This window comes from Antechinus flavipes, chromosome 4 (assembly GCF_016432865.1).
Source record: "Antechinus flavipes isolate AdamAnt ecotype Samford, QLD, Australia chromosome 4, AdamAnt_v2, whole genome shotgun sequence".
Lineage (NCBI taxonomy): Eukaryota > Metazoa > Chordata > Mammalia > Dasyuromorphia > Dasyuridae > Antechinus > Antechinus flavipes.
In genome coordinates, this window is record NC_067401.1 from 119,367,232 (window position 1) to 119,387,596 (window position 20,365).

Genomic DNA, 20,365 nt, shown 5'->3' on the forward strand with positions numbered 1-20,365 from the left:
GACTTGCTCCAAGTCACACAACTAATAAGTGACTGAGGCAGGATTGACACCAGGCCCAGCATTCTAGCCGCTTAGCGGCCTCCAGTAGGCACACTAATGAATTGTTGATGGAGCTATGAATTCTTGCAGCCATTCTGAAAACAGTATAGAACTATTCAGAAAGTTTTCAAACTCTGCGTACTCTTTGACCTCGCTGTATAGTTTGGGCCTCTACTACAAAGAAATCAAAGAGGAAAAAAATCTAGATGTACAGAAATATTTATCGTAGCTTTTTCATGGTAGCTAAATAGTGGAAACTTAAGGAGGTGATCTTACTGGGAAATGGCCTAACAAACTGTAGTATAGGAATATATTGTGCACCCTAAGGAGTAATGAAAGAGACTTTTCAGAGGAAATTGGGAAAATATAATATGAACTGATTTAGAGGAAATTGAGCGGAAGGAGGAGGACATTTATTATTCTCAATGATAACAGCATTATAGAGAAAAAGAACTTCGAAAGACTTGAGAACTCTGATCAATTCACTGAGAAACCACATTTACAAAAGAAGGAAAACAGTATTCACCTCCTCCTGACACAAAGAGATAGGTATTTGGGAACAGAGCTAACAGGAGAATTTATGTGGCTGCATTAGGCAGCTGCGTACAAATTTGCCTTTGAGTACAGTGACAACAGATCTGGGTCCCCTGGGACCTGACAGACCGCCCTTCTCGGGATTCTAGTTCGCGCTCCCGGATAGAGAGCGGCTGTTCCGGGAGAGCGCTTCCGTGGGCAGGCGCCTGCCTCGCAAGTCAGTTTTAGAGGAAACAGAAAGTCAGCCAGTAGTTCCAGACCTGGGATGACATCATCACCCCGCGCTGCGCCGGGCTTCTCCCGGCGTGCCCCGTTGCCAGGGGAACCGAGGGCGCGCGAGCGCGCGTTTTCCTCGCGCAGGCGCAGCAGAGCAGTAGCCATGGCGGACTCGGGCTGGAGTACCGACACCGGGGAGGCCGTGTATCGCTCGCGGGACCCCGTGCGCAACTTTCGGCTCCGGTACCGGCTTCCCCTCGCCCCTTGCCTCCCTCTCTGCCTCCAAGGCCGCCTGTCCTCCCGCCCCATTCCGTAGCATCTGTGGCGCGTCCGAACTGGACTACGTGGGTAGGGAAGCCCCGGGTTCGAGTTCCGCCCGCTCTGCCTCGTGCTTTTAGGCACGTCATTTGCCCTGACAGTTCAGGTCCAACGGGGAGGTCGGACTCCAGCCTCTGAGGTCCCCTTCAGCCCAAATGCTAACCGTGTCTGGTACTTCACAAGACATCATCATCAATCACGGTGATAACAATAATAGCCAACTTTATATGCAAATGCATATATAATGTTAATTTATATACACATTTATATAGCGCTTCCTGTGTGTCAGGCTCTGTGCTAAGTAAAAAATTGTCAATTTTTATCTCGTTTATCCTCACGACAACCCTGGAAGATGGGTACTTTTATTATCCCTCTTTTACAAAGGGGGAAACTGAGGCAGTTTTTTTTTAAGTGACTTGCCCAAGGTCACATAGCTAGTAAATTTCTGAGGCTGGGTTAGAACTTCGGTAAGACTGGATGGAGTCTCTCAGCCTGACCCTGTTATTAATCATTGTACGTTAGTCAAACAGGGAAGTCGGGGCAGGGGTTCTTTAGGGAAGCCGCGGGAGAACAAGGCCTGTTTTCAGAGAATTTGCACCCAGAAAAAAGGAACATGTGATAAAAGTGCTCCTTGAATTGAGTGTAAGATTCCCTCTAGCTTTAAGCCCTGAAATAAAGTCTGTTTTCTTCATCTGGGGGTGTGGTGTGTGAAAAGGTGGGGAAATCCCCACAATAACTGCCAAGCAGAGTTTAGAATCTAGCTGTCCAGAATCTGAGCCACAGTGGAGCATTCTGGAGTCTGGAGACCTGGATTCTAATGGGGCCCCGTTGTAGGAACTCAAACCATTCTTCCCCTTTGAGCCTCAGTTTCCTTTGCAACATGAGATGGTTGGTCTAGATTTCTGAGCCCCCCTCCCAGTTCTTACATTCTGTAGTTACATGGTTCCCATCTCATGTTCTTTGGGGCTCACTGTATAGACATTCCTTCTCTGAGAATCATTCTCCCTCATACCTAATCACAGACACACTTTCTTCTCACTGAGGTAACTTCCTCGAGGCTGCTTTCTACCAGGATTTCTGAGTATGCTATTATGCATTCTTCCCCCCAACCCCCCAATCACCGACTTTGCTTTAACCTTTTACTTCTGCCCTCCCTCCCTGCAAAGTCTTGCCTTCCCTAGCTGCCCACTCCCATTGATGGAACTCTTTTCCAGCTCTGTGATAGAATCACCCAGTCATTGTGTTTTTTGTACTAAGTTTTTCTCTCTATTTCTCTTTATCAGAGTTCATCTCCAGAGAGTCTCCTCATGTAACCTCCTCCTCTACCAGTCTGCTCCCCAGCTAGTAAATGACCTTATCGACCTGGGTACCTTTAACCCACCAACATCAGCCAGTATGTATCAATAGTATGATTTAATTGCTTGGGAATTTGGGGAGGATATTGGCAGTAGGTGGTATTTGAGGTCTGAGAGTAACCATTGCTGTTTACCTTCCTCATACTTTCCAGGAAGGGAATCTAGTTCTTGAATTCTCTGCTCTTCTCCTGGCCTCCTGAGGACTTTATAACTTTGAGGAGGTTGGCTGCTCTGATTTGCTTCCCCATAGAGGATTTGAGCAGGGAGAGGAAAGGGGAAATATATTTTTACCAAAAGAGTTCTGAATGGGTTCTAGTTCTATAAGTTCTATATAGTTCTAGGCACTTATACCATAATCTAATCAGTTAGTCAGTATACGTTTATTAAGCATCAATTGCCCATTCATTGATTAAGGCAGTCAAACTGAAACCTGTTAAAGACTTAGCTTAAAAAAGTCAAGGTCTTCCACTTCATCCAGGGCCATTTCCAGTCCTCCTGATCTCTATCTGGCTCCTAGACCCAGAAAGCTCTGGAGGGAAAAGTGACCTTGCACACTCTCCCTCACTTAAATCCAACTCACTTGCATGTCATGGCATCTCCTCCCTGATGTTGTGGTCCTTTTCAAGAAGGGAGGACCAACAACAATTAAGTATCAACTACTCTCTGCCAGGCATTGTGATAAACATGGGGCATACAAGAAAAACAAAAGAGAGAGCCCTTGCTCTCAAGGAGTTCACAGTCTAATAGGAAACAACATGAAAACAACAGACAAGTTACACACAGGCAAATTTGGAGATAATCACAGTGGGAAGGCCCTAGAATTAAGGGGCTTGGGGAAAGACCTCCTGTAGAAAGTTGGATTTCAGTAGAAACTTAAAAGAAGCCAGGAGACAGAGATGACCAGCAGTGACACTGCGTGGAGACAGGAGGAGCAGTATCTTGTCAAGGATCAGTAGGGAGACCAACGATGCTGGATTGAAATCACTCCATCAAGGTGGAAGGAGGAAGAAGATTGGAGAGGTGGGAGAGAGGCAATTGAAGAGGACATCTGAACAGAGGATCTTCTGTACCACCACTCTAGAACTTGTCAGAGCACATGCTACTGCCTACTTATGGTCCTTTCTAGTCTCTTTTGTGGAATGATGGATTGCCCATTCCTGAGAATGGATATTCTCTTCTACAAATCATCTGCCTTACAGAGCAGTTACGACCAAATGTTAAAAGTGGCAGTTAATATTCTCTTTGTTCCACAAAATCCATTTAACCAGTAACATAAACACATTTAATCATCATTCTAAACATTGTTTTTTATGGGGAAATCTGTCTAAAATTACCACTTGAGACAAAAAGGAGAACCATTTCCGAAGGGGGACTTCCCCAAGTCCCCCAAACACTGTTGCAGAGTAAATGTGCTGTATGATCAGAGATTCAGAACTAGAAGGGACTTTAAGGCAATCTTGCCCAACTTTCTCATTTTACAAATGAGAAAACTGAGGCCTGTGTTACCGGTTAAATGGATTTTGTGGAACCAAGAGAATATTAACTGCCACTTTTAACATTTCTATAGAAAAGTGAGTTCCAATTTCCAAATAATTAACTTCTAGATTATTAACAATTGGGAGCTGCCTATGTAGCACACATCTGAAATTTTAATTGGCCAAAGAATGGAGAAGAAACACTATTAAATAACTAGACTCTTCCTTTCTTATTTTCATTGGCCAAAGAGTGGAGGAGAAACACTATTAATAACTAGATTCTTGTTTTCTTCTTTCTTTTATAAAAATTCCCCAGGGGAGGAGGAAGCACAAATGGTGAAGTGGAAAGAACTTTGGATTTGGAGTCGCAGGCCCTAACTTCTGTGTCTGGCTTTTCTCTTTACTACCTTCTCTTGGCCTTATCTATCAAAAAGGAATCGGACTAGATGAGGGGTTCTGAACTTTAAAAAGTACACAAACTTTAAAAAATATTTTGATAACTATTTCAATTAAATTTATTTCTCTTGTAATCTTTTGTATTTTACTTGAGGCATTTAAAAATATTCTGAGAAATTAGGTCCATAGACTTCACTAAATTGCCCGAGAAGTTCATAACACAAGGAAGGTTAAGAATCCCTTAATGAGGTGATAAAGGATTCTTCAGCTCTAAATCTGATTCTTTAACTTCCACCTTCTTGTTTCCCTCCTTTTAACCTTTCCTCCTATCCTCTCCCCTACTCTCCCCAGATGAGTGTCTTAGACATTTTGAGCTTTTTTTTGAGCTTTTGAGGAAATTTTTATCTTTGAAAAAGGTTAGAATAGATTGGATTGGATTCTTTTAAAAAGTAATTGCTATGCCATCCCTCAGTTCCTTCTCGGTCCTTTCTTTCTGGATGTACTATGCTGCTTCTTCAGGGATTTTAGCTCTGGGCTTGATCTCATAAGCTCAAGGGGCTGGGATTCTCCAGAATAAAGGAGCAATTTGAGGAGGGCCAAGATGGTGGTGTTTAGCACTCATCATTGAAGTTTATCTCCTGTTGTCAGATTTGAGCTAAAACTTGGGGAGTGAGAAACAGGAGAGAAGCTCCTGTTCCCAGGGGTATTGCTAAGTCATGGCCTGTTGAGAGTCTTGCAGGAGAAACAAGCACACGGGCTCAGCTGCCCTCTCCAGGAGTGGAAGAGGGGAAGCAGGGGGCTTCTTTGCTTGTCTTGCAGGTGAGCATTTGAGAAAGGGAGAGGATGAAGAAGAAGTGGTGATTGGTTGGCAGGAGAAACTCTTTAGTCAGGTAAGTCTCTGGCTTCCATTTCTCCCTGTCTCTCTTCACAGCCATGACAGTTGACTGTCTGCAGAGACAGCCATTGCTGTCTATGACTTCTAGTCCAACCCATATACAAGGAAAGCCCACAAGTGGCTGGCTAGCCTTTGCTTGGAGACCCTTCTTTCTCCCAAGATCCTCCCCCATTGGCACAGCCCTCATTGGGAGGAAGTTTTTCCTGACATCCAGCCTAAGTTTGCTTTTTGGGACTTCCACCCATTTGTTCCTGGCCACGTCCAGTTGAACAAGCCTAGTCCTTTTTCCATAAGTGCTTGAGAATGTTCTGAATCTTCTCTTCTTCAGGCTAAATTTGCCCAGTTCCTTCTACTTATTCTCACATGAGGTTCCTTGTTTTTCCCTTTCCTTTTCTTTCTCATTATCCCCATAGGAGGGAGAGTGAAAAGCAAGGAAACTTGTATTTCCTTCCCTCATCAGTACTTCTGATGAAGTTGCTCTGATGAGCAGCTCCAAGGGAAGAGCAAGATAAAGAGGAAGCTCAAAAGTCTTCACTCAATCCAAGTTTGGGGATGATCTGAGATTTTACACATCTATATCTTGTCCTCTGTTCTTTTTTATTTTTAACAAAAAAATATATCTAAGTTTTATTGATGCCTTTTGTTTTTACCTCACATTTATCTCCCAGGGAGAAGCAGCATGGTATAGTGCATAGAGGGCTAGTCCCAGACTCAGGAAGACCTGAGTGTAAGCCCTGCCTCTGACACATCCTGGCTGTGTGATCTTGGGCAAGTCACTCAGACCCTGCTCCCTTTCCCAGCAGAATGCCCCCATCTGACAGAAATCAAAAAACGAAGAAAAAGAAAAGATCTTCAGTAAAACTGACCAACACATCGGTTGTGTCTGGCAATGTATGCACCATTCCATACCTGTAGTCACCTATCTCTGCAAGAAGGCAGATTCATTATCTTTACCTCTTCTCATTACCCATATTTAATCATTATAAGCATTTGAATAATAATTATATATGGTTCACTTTTGGTCTTTTGTTCTTTCTGTTGATATGGTTGTAGTCATTGTGTATATTGTTCTCTTGATTCAACTTAATTTTAATCCTCATACTTTTCTGAATTCTCCCTATCCATCACTTCATATGTCAAAAATAACACTCTGTAACATTCATGCAGCACAATTTGTTTAGCCATTCTCTTATCCTTGGACAGCTGCTTTGGTTTCCATCTCTTTGCCTGCCTCCCAAAAAAAGTTCTGCTTTGAATATCTTGGTGTAAATGATACTTTTCTTCCTTTGTGTTCCTTGAAATTTTTACCTAGCATCAAGTACTCTGCAGCAAAAGATATATTTATCTTAGTAACTATTTCAAGAATAATCCTAATTGTTTTTGCAGCTGGGACCAATTTACATTTGCTCTGCCTGCAATGTATTAGGTGTACTTGTCTTTCAGCAGCAACATTATTTCTGTTCTATTCATATTCTTTAGCCTGAATAACTGAGAGTTAACAATGTAAATGTGCCGAGCAGAATAAATTCTGTGGGATCAATTTGGATGAGAAACAACATGAACTTCATTTGAGGGTTTTCTCAAGGGTTACTTGTTCTCTTTCTCCTGCATTGGAAGTTTGAGGTGGACTTGTACCAGAATGAGTCAGCCTGTCAAACCCCATTGGATCATCAATATCGCCAGGAGATCTTAAAGCTGGAGGCTTCTGGTGGCAGGAGAAATCGCCGCATCTTTACCTACACTGATTCTGATCGCTACACCAACTTGGAGGAGGTACGTTTTTCATTTTGCTCTCTCCAAACTTGCCTCCTCTTTTCCTTTCCTTTGTCCTGGGTAGAGATCCCAAACCTGGAGGGACATGAGGTGCTCCTGTTCTGTCCGCTGCGATGTACTTGACTAGAGCCTGGTGTCTCCTGCTCTGGGCTGGCAGCCACAGGACTCCCATTTGCAAGGGGATGGCTACTGCTCCTCTTCCCTAGTAATGCTGATCCTGCGTCTAGAGGGTTCGGGGGAACCAATATAAAGGCCCAAGTGTGGAAGTCCCTCAGATGTTCAGCCTTTCTCTCGACTGTCGAGTCCGCATTGTATTTGGTCATTTAAGAGAATAGTCCAGAAGAACTGGGATGCTCTGTCTAGCCTGCAGTTTACAACTGATGTCAGTGCACTGAGTTTGTGCTTCTTAGCATGTTGTGTGGGGATTTTTTTTTTCATTTATCGTGTGTGTGCATGAGTGCACATGTGTGCATGTGTATTGTATGTGTGTGCATGTATTTATGTGTACATGAGTGCACTGTGTGCATGTGTATGTGTGTGCATGAGTGTACTGTGTGCATGCATGTGCACATGTGTGTTGTGTGCAGGAGTGCATATTACGGTGTGCATGAGTGCACATGTTGCTGCGTGCATGTGTGCTCATGAATGTACTATGTGCTGTGCACACTGTGCATGTGTGAGCATTCACAAAGCATTTTTCTCACAACTGTCCCAGAAGGCAGAGAGTTATTTTTATATTATGAAAGAGGAAACTGAGGCTCATTGAGAGTGAGAGTGAGATTAAGTGACTGTCCCGGACTAGCATGTGGCAAAGCTAGAACTCCATCTCAGCTCTGACCCAAATCCAGTGCTCTTTCCCATCTGCCATATATCTGGGGGTGTCAGATGGAGTGCTCGGTATACAGTTGAGTAAATGGTGTTGGGTGAATCAAATACCATCTCCAAGAAAGCAGTGAAGTAGGACATGAATTGTCTGGTGTGGATCCTGCATATTTTCTTCATGAAAACCAAATTAAAATGTGGATAATGCTCAATATTTGTGCCTAGATACTTTCAAGAGGTTTTTATCCTTAGATGACTTTCCCCATTTTCTAATGAAATAGTGTGTTAACTGGGTAACTTCTAGTTGGCACGTGCTCAGAGAATGCAAACTGATTATATCAGCATAGTTCAAGCTTAGTTAAGAGGGCTCCAGGGTTGCCTTCCTTATGAGGCAAGATGAAGCCAAGGGGAGATCATTTGTGGTGTTTGTTGGTGGTTGTGGGGTGGCTGCTTTCTAGATGCAGGTCTTGGGATTGGGAACAGAAACAAGAACATTCCCTTGGTTGCTCAGCCTGAAGTCATCATGTGTAGGTGAGGGATACACGGCTGTTCTCTTTTCCCAGCATTCTCAGAAAATGACCACCTCGGACAGTGAGGTACCCTCCTTCCTGGTTGAGCGGATGGCGAATGTCAGGCGTCGCCGTCAGGATCGACGAGGACTGTGAGTGTGAGCAGGCGCTGGTGGGACGTGGGCTCACTTGCCCCCCTCAGTCTCCTTTATCTTCCTGAGTCTAATGAAATAAGAGAGGGACCACCCTGCTGCCCTGAGCAGACCAAGTCTAGATTAGCCTATTCCCTCCTGGAGCCCACATTTTAGGAAGGCCTTCCTTTAGCTGTGAGGTGAAGCATCAGACCCAACAACAGCAGCCAGGGAGGCAGAGGGCCTGGAGGTCATTTCATAATGGACTTGGTAAAAAGGAACAGGGAATGTTTAACTTAGAAAAGAAAGGACTTAGAGTGGGCCATAAGAGCTTTCTGTGAAGTAATTGAAATGTCACATAGAAGAGAGACTATATTTATTCTGTTTGGTTACCAAAGAGTAGAAATATCAAAAGATAGCTCTAGGCTTAATGGCAGAAAGAAACAGAGTTGTCCTAAAGTAGAACGGGTAGCCCTTTCCAGCTTTCTAGGACTAGGGAGGGCAGTGTTTGTGTGATGTCCCCCCAGGGAAGGTGGTATCCTCAAGTCCCGAATCATCACCTGGGAACCATCAGAAGAATTCATTAAAAGCAATCATGTCATCAACACCCCGCTTCAGACTATGTACATCATGGCGGATCTGGGACCCTATGGAAAGTGAGTGAGACCTCTGACCACACTGCCCAGATCCCTGCCCTCTCCTTCCTTCTCCTATAATATTTGTCTTTGTCATTGTTGTAAGTAGTGGGATACAGTCTTACCTTTTTGTTTTGTTTTGGAAGATCATTCATTGTAGTAGTAGTAGTTAGACTCCAAGGGAGAAAGGGAACTGCCCCTTACCTGTCCCCAGACCTTCCAATGTCCTACCCCTCTATCTTTGGTACTGCTGTTAGCCTCCTAAGCATGAATCCTAATTTCCTGATCTATAGGCTTGGTCAGAGGGATTATGAGCAAGTCCTCTGTACTCTGAAAGTGGACAGCAACGGAGTGATCACAGTGAAACCAGATTTCACAGACAACAGGGGACCTTACAGGTAAGGAAAAATGGAAGGACTGTTGAGGAGAGTTTTAGTGGGCTAAAATCTTTTTCCTTCTCTTCATTTTTTGATGCTAAAAGCTGATATTTTACAGTCTTAATTCCTTTCTGATGTTCACTTTTTAGAGGCTCTACTTTTAATGGAATAGCCTGCCCCAGGGGCATTAACTAGAGCAGTATTTTAAAAAACCTTTTTTATTATTCATTTATCAACCATAAGATTTCAATAGACAATATGGAAAAGAAGACTATATATGAAACTGTGACATTCTGTGATAGTATTTTTGAGTAAATATTATGTTTAACACAATAATAGACAACAAACTGTCCTACTTGTCTGTGTCTCTTGAACTTCTTTCCTTGGAGCAATTTTATTTCAAAGAATGGATGAAATTAAGCTGAGGGTCAGATCTTGTTCCCTAAATTGTCACATACTTCCTGACAACCAAGGTGGAAGGTGCAAATTAAGCTACTAGATACTTGCTATCCTTCCATTTTGCCTCTCTACTTCAGCACTCCTCCACTCCTCAAGCTGTTTCAGGCAAACATAGTAGATTAGAGCTAAGAGATCACATCTGCTTTGTCCAGACTTAATGTCTTTGCTCTGACTTTTCTTCATGGTGTAATCCGAGCAGAATTGTAACTGAAGGGAGAAGCAGGAGCTGTGGAAGTACACAATTAAGAATGTATCCTCCCCTGCACAGCGAGAGGAAGAAGAACGGGAGCAGCGTGTGTTCAAGGATGTAAGGTCCCTGTTGCCAAAGCTCTCTAGGGTGGGCCTCGAACACTGGGAGTTGAGGCTGTGTCCAAGGGTGGGGCCAGTAGTTTTTCTTCTTCCCAGTTGTAATGTAGGACTGAGCCACAGAATTAGGGCCAGGTGTATGGTCAGCTAGTTTTCCCTGCCTTCCCCCTTGGTTATTTCTCATTCCTTTACTGGTCAGAGCTAAGAGCCAGAGACAAAAGGAGGAAAGGGGATAAGTGTCTGTTTTTTGGCTTTGTTTCTTCAGCTCTATGGCCGGCACAAGGAGTATCTCAGCAGTCTAGTGGGTTCTGATTTTGAGATGGTGAGTAGCCTACTTCCTTGCAGTACAACTAATTGCATGAATTTAGTGCAGGATGACTATGACTTATCAAGTGTATGCTTGTCACACCTTCTGAGCATTTTTCTTTCAAGTGCCAGGAAATGGGAAGTGATGTCAGCACCATCGAAGGGCAGCTCCTTGACTGTTAACCAAAAACAGGTTAAATTGTCTGTATTGGGATCTTTTCATTCTCTGCCAAGAAGCCTTGCTTTTAAGTCTGGCTTCATGGAAGAATAGAAAGGGTTTTGAGTTAGAAGATCTGGGATTAAATCTCACTACTTTTACTTACTCCCTGCATATGCATTCCTTAATGAAGGAAACTGAGACCCACAGTGATCAAAGACATACCCAAGGAATAAATAAAAGTGTGAAATAAAAGTAAGTGGACTAGAGAATTGCTGAGTTCTTTTCTGGCTCTGAATCTTAAATTTAAGTCTACAGGAGTAGATAGTTTTCTCGTGGGTCTGATCCACTGCAGATTTCCTGCCCACTGCTGTCCAAGGAAAACAGGATGCTTGTGTGCTTTATTCTCTATTGTACCTCAGCGGGCATCTGCTATTGCTGTCATTGACTGGTTTTTATTAGTCTACCACATCTCTTTTATCTCTTTGACTGGCCTTCTATGCTTTTTTTCCCCCCTCATTTTCCAGAGATAAGAGAACAGTACATTAGTAGGAGGTAGTAGTCACTGCCACCCTACTGCCCCAGGTCCTGATACCTGGGATTAGGTGGTAGTTCTAAGGCCCTTTTGCCTTAATAGTTTGTGTCTATGGTACCCCGCATGTGGGATCCTGATTATTGGACAGCATTTTCTAGGACTTTCCAATCTTTTCTCTACTCTCTTAGGCTGTTCCTGGCTCCCTGCGGCTTTTTGTTAATGGAGAGGTGGGTAAGTATCTTGAAAGTATATGGTAGAGCAGAGAGACTACTAGACTTGGAGCCAGGAGAGCCCTGGGTTTGATCGTCATCCCTTCACTTGGTCATTCTGTAATTATGAGAGTAAGTCATAGTGCCTTAGCTGCCTCATCTCTAAAATGGGGACAGGAATCCCTAAAGCGGTCATCTCATGCTGTTGTTGTGAGGATACTCTGTGGTGTTTTCCCAAGTCTTAAAACTTTGCATGAATCTTCTGTGATCATTATGTGGTCCTTCATGCTTAGGCAGCACTTGACATTGTGGGTGAGCCATCATACCTTAAGAATTGCTGTGATGGTCAGTGATGCTGCTGTTCTGGGGCACTGAGTTTTCCCTGGGCTAAAGCATTAGGCCTGTTTGTTAACCTGAAGAGTTGCTTATGATTAGGACTATATTGCAGACCTGCTGATGTTCCCCTTGAGGGGAGGAGTATAACATGCTGAAATAATTCCCCCAAGGTCCCTCTTCACTGTTAACTCTCTTTTCAGTTTCAGCCCAAGGCTATGAATATGACAATCTTTATGTGCACTTCTTTGTGGAGTTGCCTGAATGTAAGTAATTCTGTAATCAACCAGTTTATGGCATGGTTTTCCACTGGGAAAGACTCATGTTGCCACTTAATTCAAAATACAGACAAAATAGGTGCTGATATGTACTTTCCCTTCACTTTGTCTTTAGCTGTGATAAGAGCTTTTAGGCGAAGCCCATTGTTGAGCTCATTGCCCCCTGGGGCCAGTGGCTTGGGACAGATAAGGGTGTCTAATGACTGGTTTCATGTCCTCTTCCCTTTTTTCAAAGTGACTATTTAATAGCATAGATCTGAGCAGGAACTTTGCCAGAAAGTACAGGTCTACTCAAACTTCTTGGGGATAAAACCTTTGCATCTTTAGGCAGCAAGGGGGTACAGTGAGTAGAATGTTGGACTTGGAGCCAGGAAATCTGAAGTTCAGATGCAGACTCAGACATTTACTAGCTGTGTGACACTGAGCAAGTCATTTTAATCTGTCTCAGTTTCCTCACCTATAAAATGGGAGTGATAACAGCACCTGCCTCCCAGGTTGTTATAAGGATAAATTAAGATAACATTGGTAAAATACTCTACAAGCCTTAAGGTCCTATATAAATGCTAGTCACTGTTATTATCATCATTATCCCTGTACCTGGCACTGTTCCCAGAACATAATAGCTGAACTGAGCTAGGACCCAAAAAGTTCCCTTGGCTTTATCCCAGGCTTCCACTGAGAGCTGTCACGATTCTTCCAGGTGCTTTGTCTTCCTCTAGGCTACTTCACTGTTCTGAAGGTTCTAGGGAACTAACTGCTTTCTGGTCTTTGGTTCCTAGACTGGTCAAGTCCATCATATCAGCAGCTCTCGGGAGTAACACAGACTTGTGTTACCAAATCAGTGGGAATGGTAAGGAGAAAGAAAAAGGCCAGTCTTTGGAGCCCTGCTGAATATCTGCTTTGGGGATTGCAGCTGAAGCCCTCCCTTCCTTTATCAGGCAGATATATAGCACAGGGATGCATGCAGAGCCGAGTCATGAGCTCTTGACCATGAGTCCATAGTGAGCCCCAGCCATGTGACAGGCCTTGTGCTGGGGGACCCAACGGACCAAAAGGACTAGGACCAAAAATGAAACCATCAGTGGCGTAGTTTGTATAGGAAGCTATTCCCCTTTGCATGGTTATGGTGGAGACGTTCCCAGGGAGGCTGCTACTGTGCTCTATGAGACCTCATGTGGCCTGATGATGAGCCTTCTGTCCCTCCAGGACGAAGTGGCGTACTTCTCTTACCCTTTCACATTTGAGGCTTCGTTCTTCCATGACACTGAAGCTCTTGGTAAGTTGGTCGTGGGCCTGTGGGTTTAGAGCCAGCGGGGACCACCATGGTCATCGGCCCTTTATTTTCACATGAAGAAACTGAGGCCCCGTAGGGCGAAGCCCTGCCCAGCGCCACGTAGGCTGCACGTGCCAGAGTTGGGACTTGAACTGGAGTCCTCTGATGCCAGTAGCCTTGTTCTTTGCAGTGTGGCACACTGCCTTGCCTCCTGACCCAGGGCTGGTCCTGGCAGTCACGGAGTCCCACTCTTGTTTGCTTATGTGCCCCAGAGGATCTGTCTCAGTGGCCTGTGCTGTACTTGGAAGTCATCTCGCTGGATTTCTGGCAGAGATATCGGGTGGAAGGCTATGGGTCCATAGTACTGCCCACAGCACCAGGTAAGTTCACCCATCCTAGAACTGGAGGTTTCCCAAAGAGTAAGTCTGTTTCTGGGCTTAAGGTGCTTTAATTAGGAGTTGGAAGACATTTGAATTCTGACTATTTCATGGTTTTCTGAAGTTCTCAGTGATTTTTACTTCTTCATTAAGGACTACTGGGTGTAGCTCTAACTTCCTCAGCTTTGTTGGAATTCTTAAGTGCCTCTGCTAAAATTCCTTGGTTTTCGGCCCTCGAGAAAGGAGGCAGCTCTTATTTTGAAAATCCACTCAAGAACTTACTGGTTCAAATGTTTGCATGACTCCTGGCAAGGTATATATTAGAACTGTTTTTTTTTTTTTTTGATTCAATGGTCTGATTGGATGTTCTTACTGTCCCTTTGGCAAAATAGGGTCTCATACCATTACAGCCTCAACATGGAGGCCAGTGGAGTTAGGAACTCTGGCAGAACTGAGGAGATTTTTCATTGGGGGCTCACTGGAATTGGAAGACCTATCATATGTGCGAATACCAGGGACCTTCAAGGTAAGTTTTTCCCTGGCTAGGTCCAAGGAAATGAACCTTATACAGGGAACTTATTTTTCTGAATGAAATATGGGGCAAAATCCATATTCACTTGTCCATGATTCTGGCATTAGAGATGATTCCCTTTCTTCCCCTGATCAATATTATCTGTAGTGTCATGGGTTCTAGGATGCCTCAGCTACATTCTCAGATAAGATGTAAGTGTGCTACCAACTTCAGAAAATAGAAAATTCCCTTCTTCCTCCCTCCTCCCTAAATGCTGCTGGTGTAAGATAGGGAAAAAAGGGATTTTTTAACAGGAAGCCAGCCATCTGTGTTGGGCATTTTGTTCTTTAGTGAAATTGGAGCTATTCCTAAAACTAGGAATTCAGAGTCTACCTTTAGCTGAAGATGACTGCTGGCAGAGGTAATGTAAGGTAGTTAGCTCATTGATGCTCTTCTGCACCTATTCTTTAGGGGGACCGTCTGAGCCGCTTTGGGTTCCGAAGTAAGACAACAGGCAGCGTTACTTTCCGCTTTAACTGCCTACAGCAGTCCATGTAAGTGGCCTTGGCCTGGAGGCCTTGCTGTTCACTTGCGCAGAGGGTCCAGACTCTACTGACCATCTCTGGTGCTTCCATTTAACAGGGCCTTTTTGGAGTCTGGCTCCACTTGGAAGAAGATGCAGAGTGTGCTGGAAGGCATAGGAAGATTCAGTCAGCAAAACAACATTTTTAATGTGCTAGGTAGGTTTCTCCCTCATGCTGGCTTCCTACACAAGCCTGTTCTTCCCTAGTTAGGCAGAGTAACCCCTTTTCTGTCACTTTTTCAGAGGCCTTCCAGCGAGCCCGACGCCGCATGCAGGAGGCTCAGGTAAACCTCCCTGAGGATCTGGTGAGCTCCTGAGCACTGTAGCCTCCAACCAGCAGCAGCCTCAGCCACAGTGCTCCCCAACGACCAAGGACAGACACTCATATCCTCCAAGACCATGGGCTGCCCTGCGGCTTAATGTTCAACCTTCCTTCTGGGTCAGGATCCTATTACAGCAAATTCCAGCAAGGCCAGAGCTTGTTGGGATGAGGGCCGCACAGGCAGAGGGACTCTGTGGCAGGCTTGGTCCCTTCAGGGAGCCCTGGGCTGGCCTGCCCTGCAGCAGGCAGGGCAGCAGATCAGGGCCTGAGGTAGTTGATGACTTTACAACCTCACAAGGGAATCCAGAAAAGAAGGAGAGTAAAATGAATCAGGGATTTTTTCACCATCAGAGTTCTGGCTCTCTCAAAACCATCTTTTTTTTGACTTTTGCTTCAGGCAAATTGTGTGTGGTGGTGGTGGGCATATATGGGAGAGTGTCTATGGTGGTGTGTGTGTGCACTCACGAACTTCTGGGTAGGGACCGAGTATGGCTCTGTGATGAGGAGCATTTGTATCTGGGGGTTTGCATGGGTATGTATGGACAAGGGTGTGCCCAGTCTGACCTACCTCATATACATTATTGAGTGCTTTGGTTTTGCTTTTAGGTTTTAAACATATAACTTGCTTTTACACCATCTCGTTGTCTTGCCTGATTTTCCATCCAGGTTACTGGCACACTCATGTTCCCTCAGAGCTATGTGAAATGGTGAGCCAGCCTTGCTTAAGAGATGTTAACTTCTTTTTCCTTTCATACCCAGTATTTATCCTATTCTTCAGAGGATCTCCCAGTGTGGGCTTGTTGTTCAGTTAAGGGTCCTATAGGTAAAAAAGGTACAACAAATAGGGAAATTCCACAACAGCAACCATTTGTAATGCTCTTGGCCTTCAACCACTTTTTTTCTGGTCAAATCAGCCCATTAGTCATAGAAAATAAGACATTCTGCACTTTTTCCAAGGATAAGAAATTGGCCATATCACCTTAACTGAAGGCTGTGCATAGCTAATGTCTCACACATAGAGCACTTAAATTCTGTCTTCCTTTTTCCCTTCCTTTTCTCCCTTCTGAACTTATTTCCTCTCTTCCCTTCCACCCCTCCTGGATTGTGAGAATGTCCTTCCCCAAGCACACACAGAGTGACAATTGTGCTTTTAACAGTGCTTTATTGACAGAAGCAGGATGTAACACTTGGCTCACTGGCCAAGAACAGATTTTAGCCCCAGAGGAGGGATCTTGCAGGAATCTGTGGCATTGTGAGATGTCTGACTCTTGGAGATCTAGAAAAAGAGACTTTTGTACTTCAGGGCCAGGGAACCCACTGCCAACTCCATCTCTGCCCTGGGGCCTCAAGGTTTCTGCAGGTCCAGGATCCATTGCCGTTAATCTTAGCATGACTTCCCAGGCCCATGCATCTGGGAACCTGGGGTAAAAGCTAGATACCAGAAGGCAGCAGTTAATGGTATCCAGGGAACTCATACTGCCAATCCTAAGCAGTAAACTTGGCTCTGAGAGTGAAGCCAGTGAAAGCATCAGCAAAAAGTGGGACTATATGGAGAAAGGGCTGCTCCTCCTGGATGCTTCTGACTGCCCTGTTCCCAAGGAAGGAGCCTTGGACAGACTTCTGTGGAAATAAACAGAAATGATTGAAAATGTAGCCATCCAACGAATCTGGAATGAGGCAATCTGAATGTCTTGACTTTCACCCAAATCCTAGATCTTGGAGTTGGCCAACAGCAGCCCAGTGGTCATCCCCTAGGAGATTTTCTCCTATTCATTCAGAGTGACCCTCAGTCCTTTCCCTCCTCCAGAAGCCTGGGGACTCGGCTCACTAGCAGAGAGGAAGAGTCCAAACTCTCTTTACCTGCGTAGTCCTCATCTCTCTCTCCAGGCTGAGAGGTTCAGCTGGGGGATATTCGCACAATTCACAAAATCCCTTGGGTAGGTATTGGCCCTGAAGATGCGCTGGGGGATAGTGTTAATGCCGCTGTTGTCACAGATAATCCGAGATAAGGAGACACTGCTCAAGGCCTGGCGCTGGCTCTCGGTAAAGACACCTTGATTCTCCCACCAGAACCTTCAAAGAAAGTGGTTGTGGTGGGGTGAGGTGGAAGGGAACAACCGCACAAAATCTCAAAGGCATACTTAGCAGCAGGGATGAAGGTGGGAAATTTGTTCTTGAATGGAAAGCCCACCTAAGGGCCAGAATTGCCATTTGGGCTTAGCCTGGTCTTTCTGATTCAAAAGAAATGAAGCCCATCAATTACTCTCATTCCTCTTTTAATTTTTGGGTGAGAGTTTTGGTGTTCTCTTCTTCCTTGTTTGTTTTTTTGGCTGAAGCAATTGGGGTTAAATGACTTGCCCAGGGTCACACAGCCAGGAATGTCAGGTGTCTGAGGCCAGATTTGAATTCAGGTCCTCCTGACTTCAGGGCTGGTGCTCTATCCACTGTGCTACCTAATTTTCCCCTCTTCCTTCCTTTAAACAAAGAGCACTTACCTGTCTCCATCTCTTGCCCTTCTAAACTGATTCTCAAAAATACAGGCCAAGAGAGGTCCTACTCTGCCCCCAGGCAAAAGGGGCTCAGCAACGGCTCCAACCCAGATATCAATGTTGTCAGGAGTCCCATACAGACGCATGAACTTGGCTGCCAGATTGGTGTTCCTCAGAACCCCGGCAAGTTGGGCCAAATTTCGAGGTTGGGAAAGCCCACAGAAGCGCCTCCAAGCATTGTACCCTAGAAGCAAGAAGGTAATAGTTCCAGTCCCACCTCTTTATCTCCCACCAAGCTTCACTCTCAGAGAGAAGTTCTGGTCATCCAACTCTGGGCTTGAATTCAGCGTTCTCTGCCTTCTAGTACTAACTTTACTATTCCGGGAAAGCACAGCCACCTTCCACAAGTCTGCTAGTCTCATTAAATTCTATGCAATAAGCATGCACAAATTTGAACACCTGGTTGTGTAATCACAATGTATGATTATGTTCACCTGACCCATAGCTGTGTGCCTAATGACCATTATGCTTTTAACAGTGCTTTATTGACAGAAGCAGGATGTAACACTTGGCTCACTGGCCAAGAACAGATTTTAGCCCCAGAGGAGGGATCTTGCAGGAATCTGTGGCATTGTGAGATGTCTGACTCTGGAGATCTAGAAAAAGAGACTTTTGTACTTCAGGGCCAGGGAACTCACTGCCAACTCCATCTCTGCCCTGGGGCCTCAAGGTTTCTGCAGGTCCAGGATCCATAGCCGTTAATCTTAGCATGACTTCCCAGGCCCATGCATCTGGGAACCTGGGGTAAAAGCTAGATACCAGAAGGCAGCAGTTAATGGTATCCAGGGAACTCATACTGCCAATCCTAAGCAGTAAACTTGGCTCTGAGAGTGAAGCCAGTGAAAGCATCAGCAAAAAGTGGGACTATATGGAGAAAGGGCTGCTCCTCCTGGATGCTTCTGACTGCCCTGTTCCCAAGGAAGGAGCCTTGGACAGACTTCTGTGGGAATAAACAGAAATGATTGAAAATGTAGCCATCCAACGAATCTGGAATGAGGCAATCTGAATGTCTGACTTTCACCCAAATCCTAGATCTTGGAGTTGGCCAACAGCAGCCCCAGTGGTCATCCCCTAGGAGATTTTCTCCTATTCATTCAGAGTGACCCTCAGTCCTTTCCCTCCTCCAGAAGCCTGGGGACTCGGCTCACTAGCAGAGAGGAAGAGTCCAAACTCTCTTTACCTGCGTAGTCCTCATCTCTCTCTCCAGGCTGAGAGGTTCAGCTGGGGGATATTCGCACAATTCACAAAATCCCTTGGGTAGGTATTGGCCCTGAAGATGCGCTGGGGGATAGTGTTAATGCCGCTGTTGTCACAGATAATCCGAGATAAGGAGACACTGCTCAAGGCCTGGCGCTGGCTCTCGGTAAAGACACCTTGATTCTCCCACCAGAACCTTCAAAGAAAGTGGTTGTGGTGGGGTGAGGTGGAAGGGAACAACCGCACAAAATCTCAAAGGCATACTTAGCAGCAGGGATGAAGGTGGGAAATTTGTTCTTGGATGGAAAGCCCACCTAAGGGCCAGAATTGCCATTTGGGCTTAGCCTGGTCTTTCTGATTCAAAAGAAATGAAGCCCATCAATTACTCTCATTCCTCTCTTTAATTTTTGGGTGAGAGTTTTGGTGTTCTCTTCTTCCTTGTTTGTTTTTTTGGCTGAAGCAATTGGGGTTAAATGACTTGCCCAGGGTCACACAGCCAGGAATGTCAAGTGTCTGAGGCCAGATTTGAATTCAGGTCCTCCTGACTTCAGGGCTGGTGCTCTATCCACTGTGCTACCTAATTTTCCCCTCTTCCTTCCTTTAAACAAAGATTACTTACCTGTCTCCATCTCTTGCCCTTCTAAACTGATTCTCAAAAATACAGGCCAAGAGAGGTCCTACTCTGCCCCCAGGCAAAAGGGGCTCAGCAACGGCTCCAACCCAGATATCAATGTTGTCAGGAGTCCCATACAGACGCATGAACTTGGCTGCCAGATTGGTGTTCCTCAGAACCCCGGCAAGTTGGGCCAAATTTCGAGGTTGGGAAAGCCCACAGAAGCGCCTCCAAGCATTGTACCCTAGAAGCAAGAAGGTAATAGTTCCAGTCCCACCTCTTTATCTCCCACCAAGCTTCACTCTCAGAGAGAAGTTCTGGTCATCCAACTCTGGGCTTGAATTCAGCGTTCTCTGCCTTCCAGTACTAACTTCACTATTCCGGGAAAGCACAGCCACCTTCCACAAGTCTGCTAGTCTCATTAAATTCTATGCAATAAGCATGCACGAATTTGAACACCTGGTTGTGTAATCACAATGTATGATTATGTTCACCTGACCCATAGCTGTGTGCCTAATGACCATTATGCTGCAAGGTAATTGGACATAAAGGATAATGTAGGTGACAAGTGTCAAAAGTTTTGCAACTCTAGAATCACAGACTTAAGCATGCAAGAGATTTATCTGATGCAATATCTAATTTTTATAATACACTGGAGCAACAATTAGAATTGTATAAGACTTATCAATGGCTACAATAAAAGACCGCAGGTATTGGAAACACATCTACAGAAAAAAAAAATATCACATCCAGCTAAATTATTTACAATTTACAATCTGCATGGGAAGGGGGCACAGCCTGGGCAGCCTCTGATCGGCAGAGTGGGGAGCTCGACTGGGGCAATAGAAACCTCCCAGCTGACTGCTCTTCTAGGCAGACAAT

General features: G+C 44.9%; 2 protein-coding genes and 1 pseudogene across 7 annotated transcripts in view; 2 read left to right on the forward strand and 1 right to left on the reverse strand.

Annotated features, from left to right (window-relative positions):
• Positions 1-20,365, reverse strand: part of LOC127559991 (eosinophil peroxidase-like) — an 83,544-nt gene that overhangs the window by 22,733 nt on the left and 40,446 nt on the right. The window contains exons 12-14 of one of the 5 annotated variants that reach the window (XM_051994193.1): positions 17,620-17,857; positions 16,985-17,197; positions 16,267-16,744 (exon numbers count right to left, since the gene is read on the reverse strand). The exons of 1 other annotated variant lie outside the window; for it this stretch is intronic. In XM_051994193.1, coding sequence (XP_051850153.1) covers positions 16,996-17,197; positions 17,620-17,857 — 440 coding nt within the window. In that variant the 3' untranslated portion in view covers positions 16,267-16,744; positions 16,985-16,995. Of the gene's footprint in view, positions 1-16,266; positions 16,745-16,984; positions 17,198-17,619; positions 17,858-18,136; positions 18,614-18,853; positions 19,067-19,489; positions 19,728-20,365 lie in introns of those variants that run through there. 3 more of the 5 variants (XM_051994194.1, XM_051994192.1, XM_051994195.1) reach the window with 3 other exon arrangements.
• Positions 934-20,365, forward strand: part of LOC127559992 (tectonic-like complex member MKS1) — a 46,000-nt gene continuing 26,568 nt past the window's right edge. Inside the window, exon 1 of one of the 2 annotated variants that reach the window (XM_051994201.1) lies at positions 934-1,032. The gene's annotated coding sequence lies outside the window, so the exon portion shown is untranslated. Of the gene's footprint in view, positions 1,033-6,903; positions 7,002-20,365 lie in introns of those variants that run through there. The other variant, XM_051994203.1, reaches the window with a different exon arrangement.
• Positions 940-15,760, forward strand: LOC127559994 (tectonic-like complex member MKS1; annotated as a pseudogene).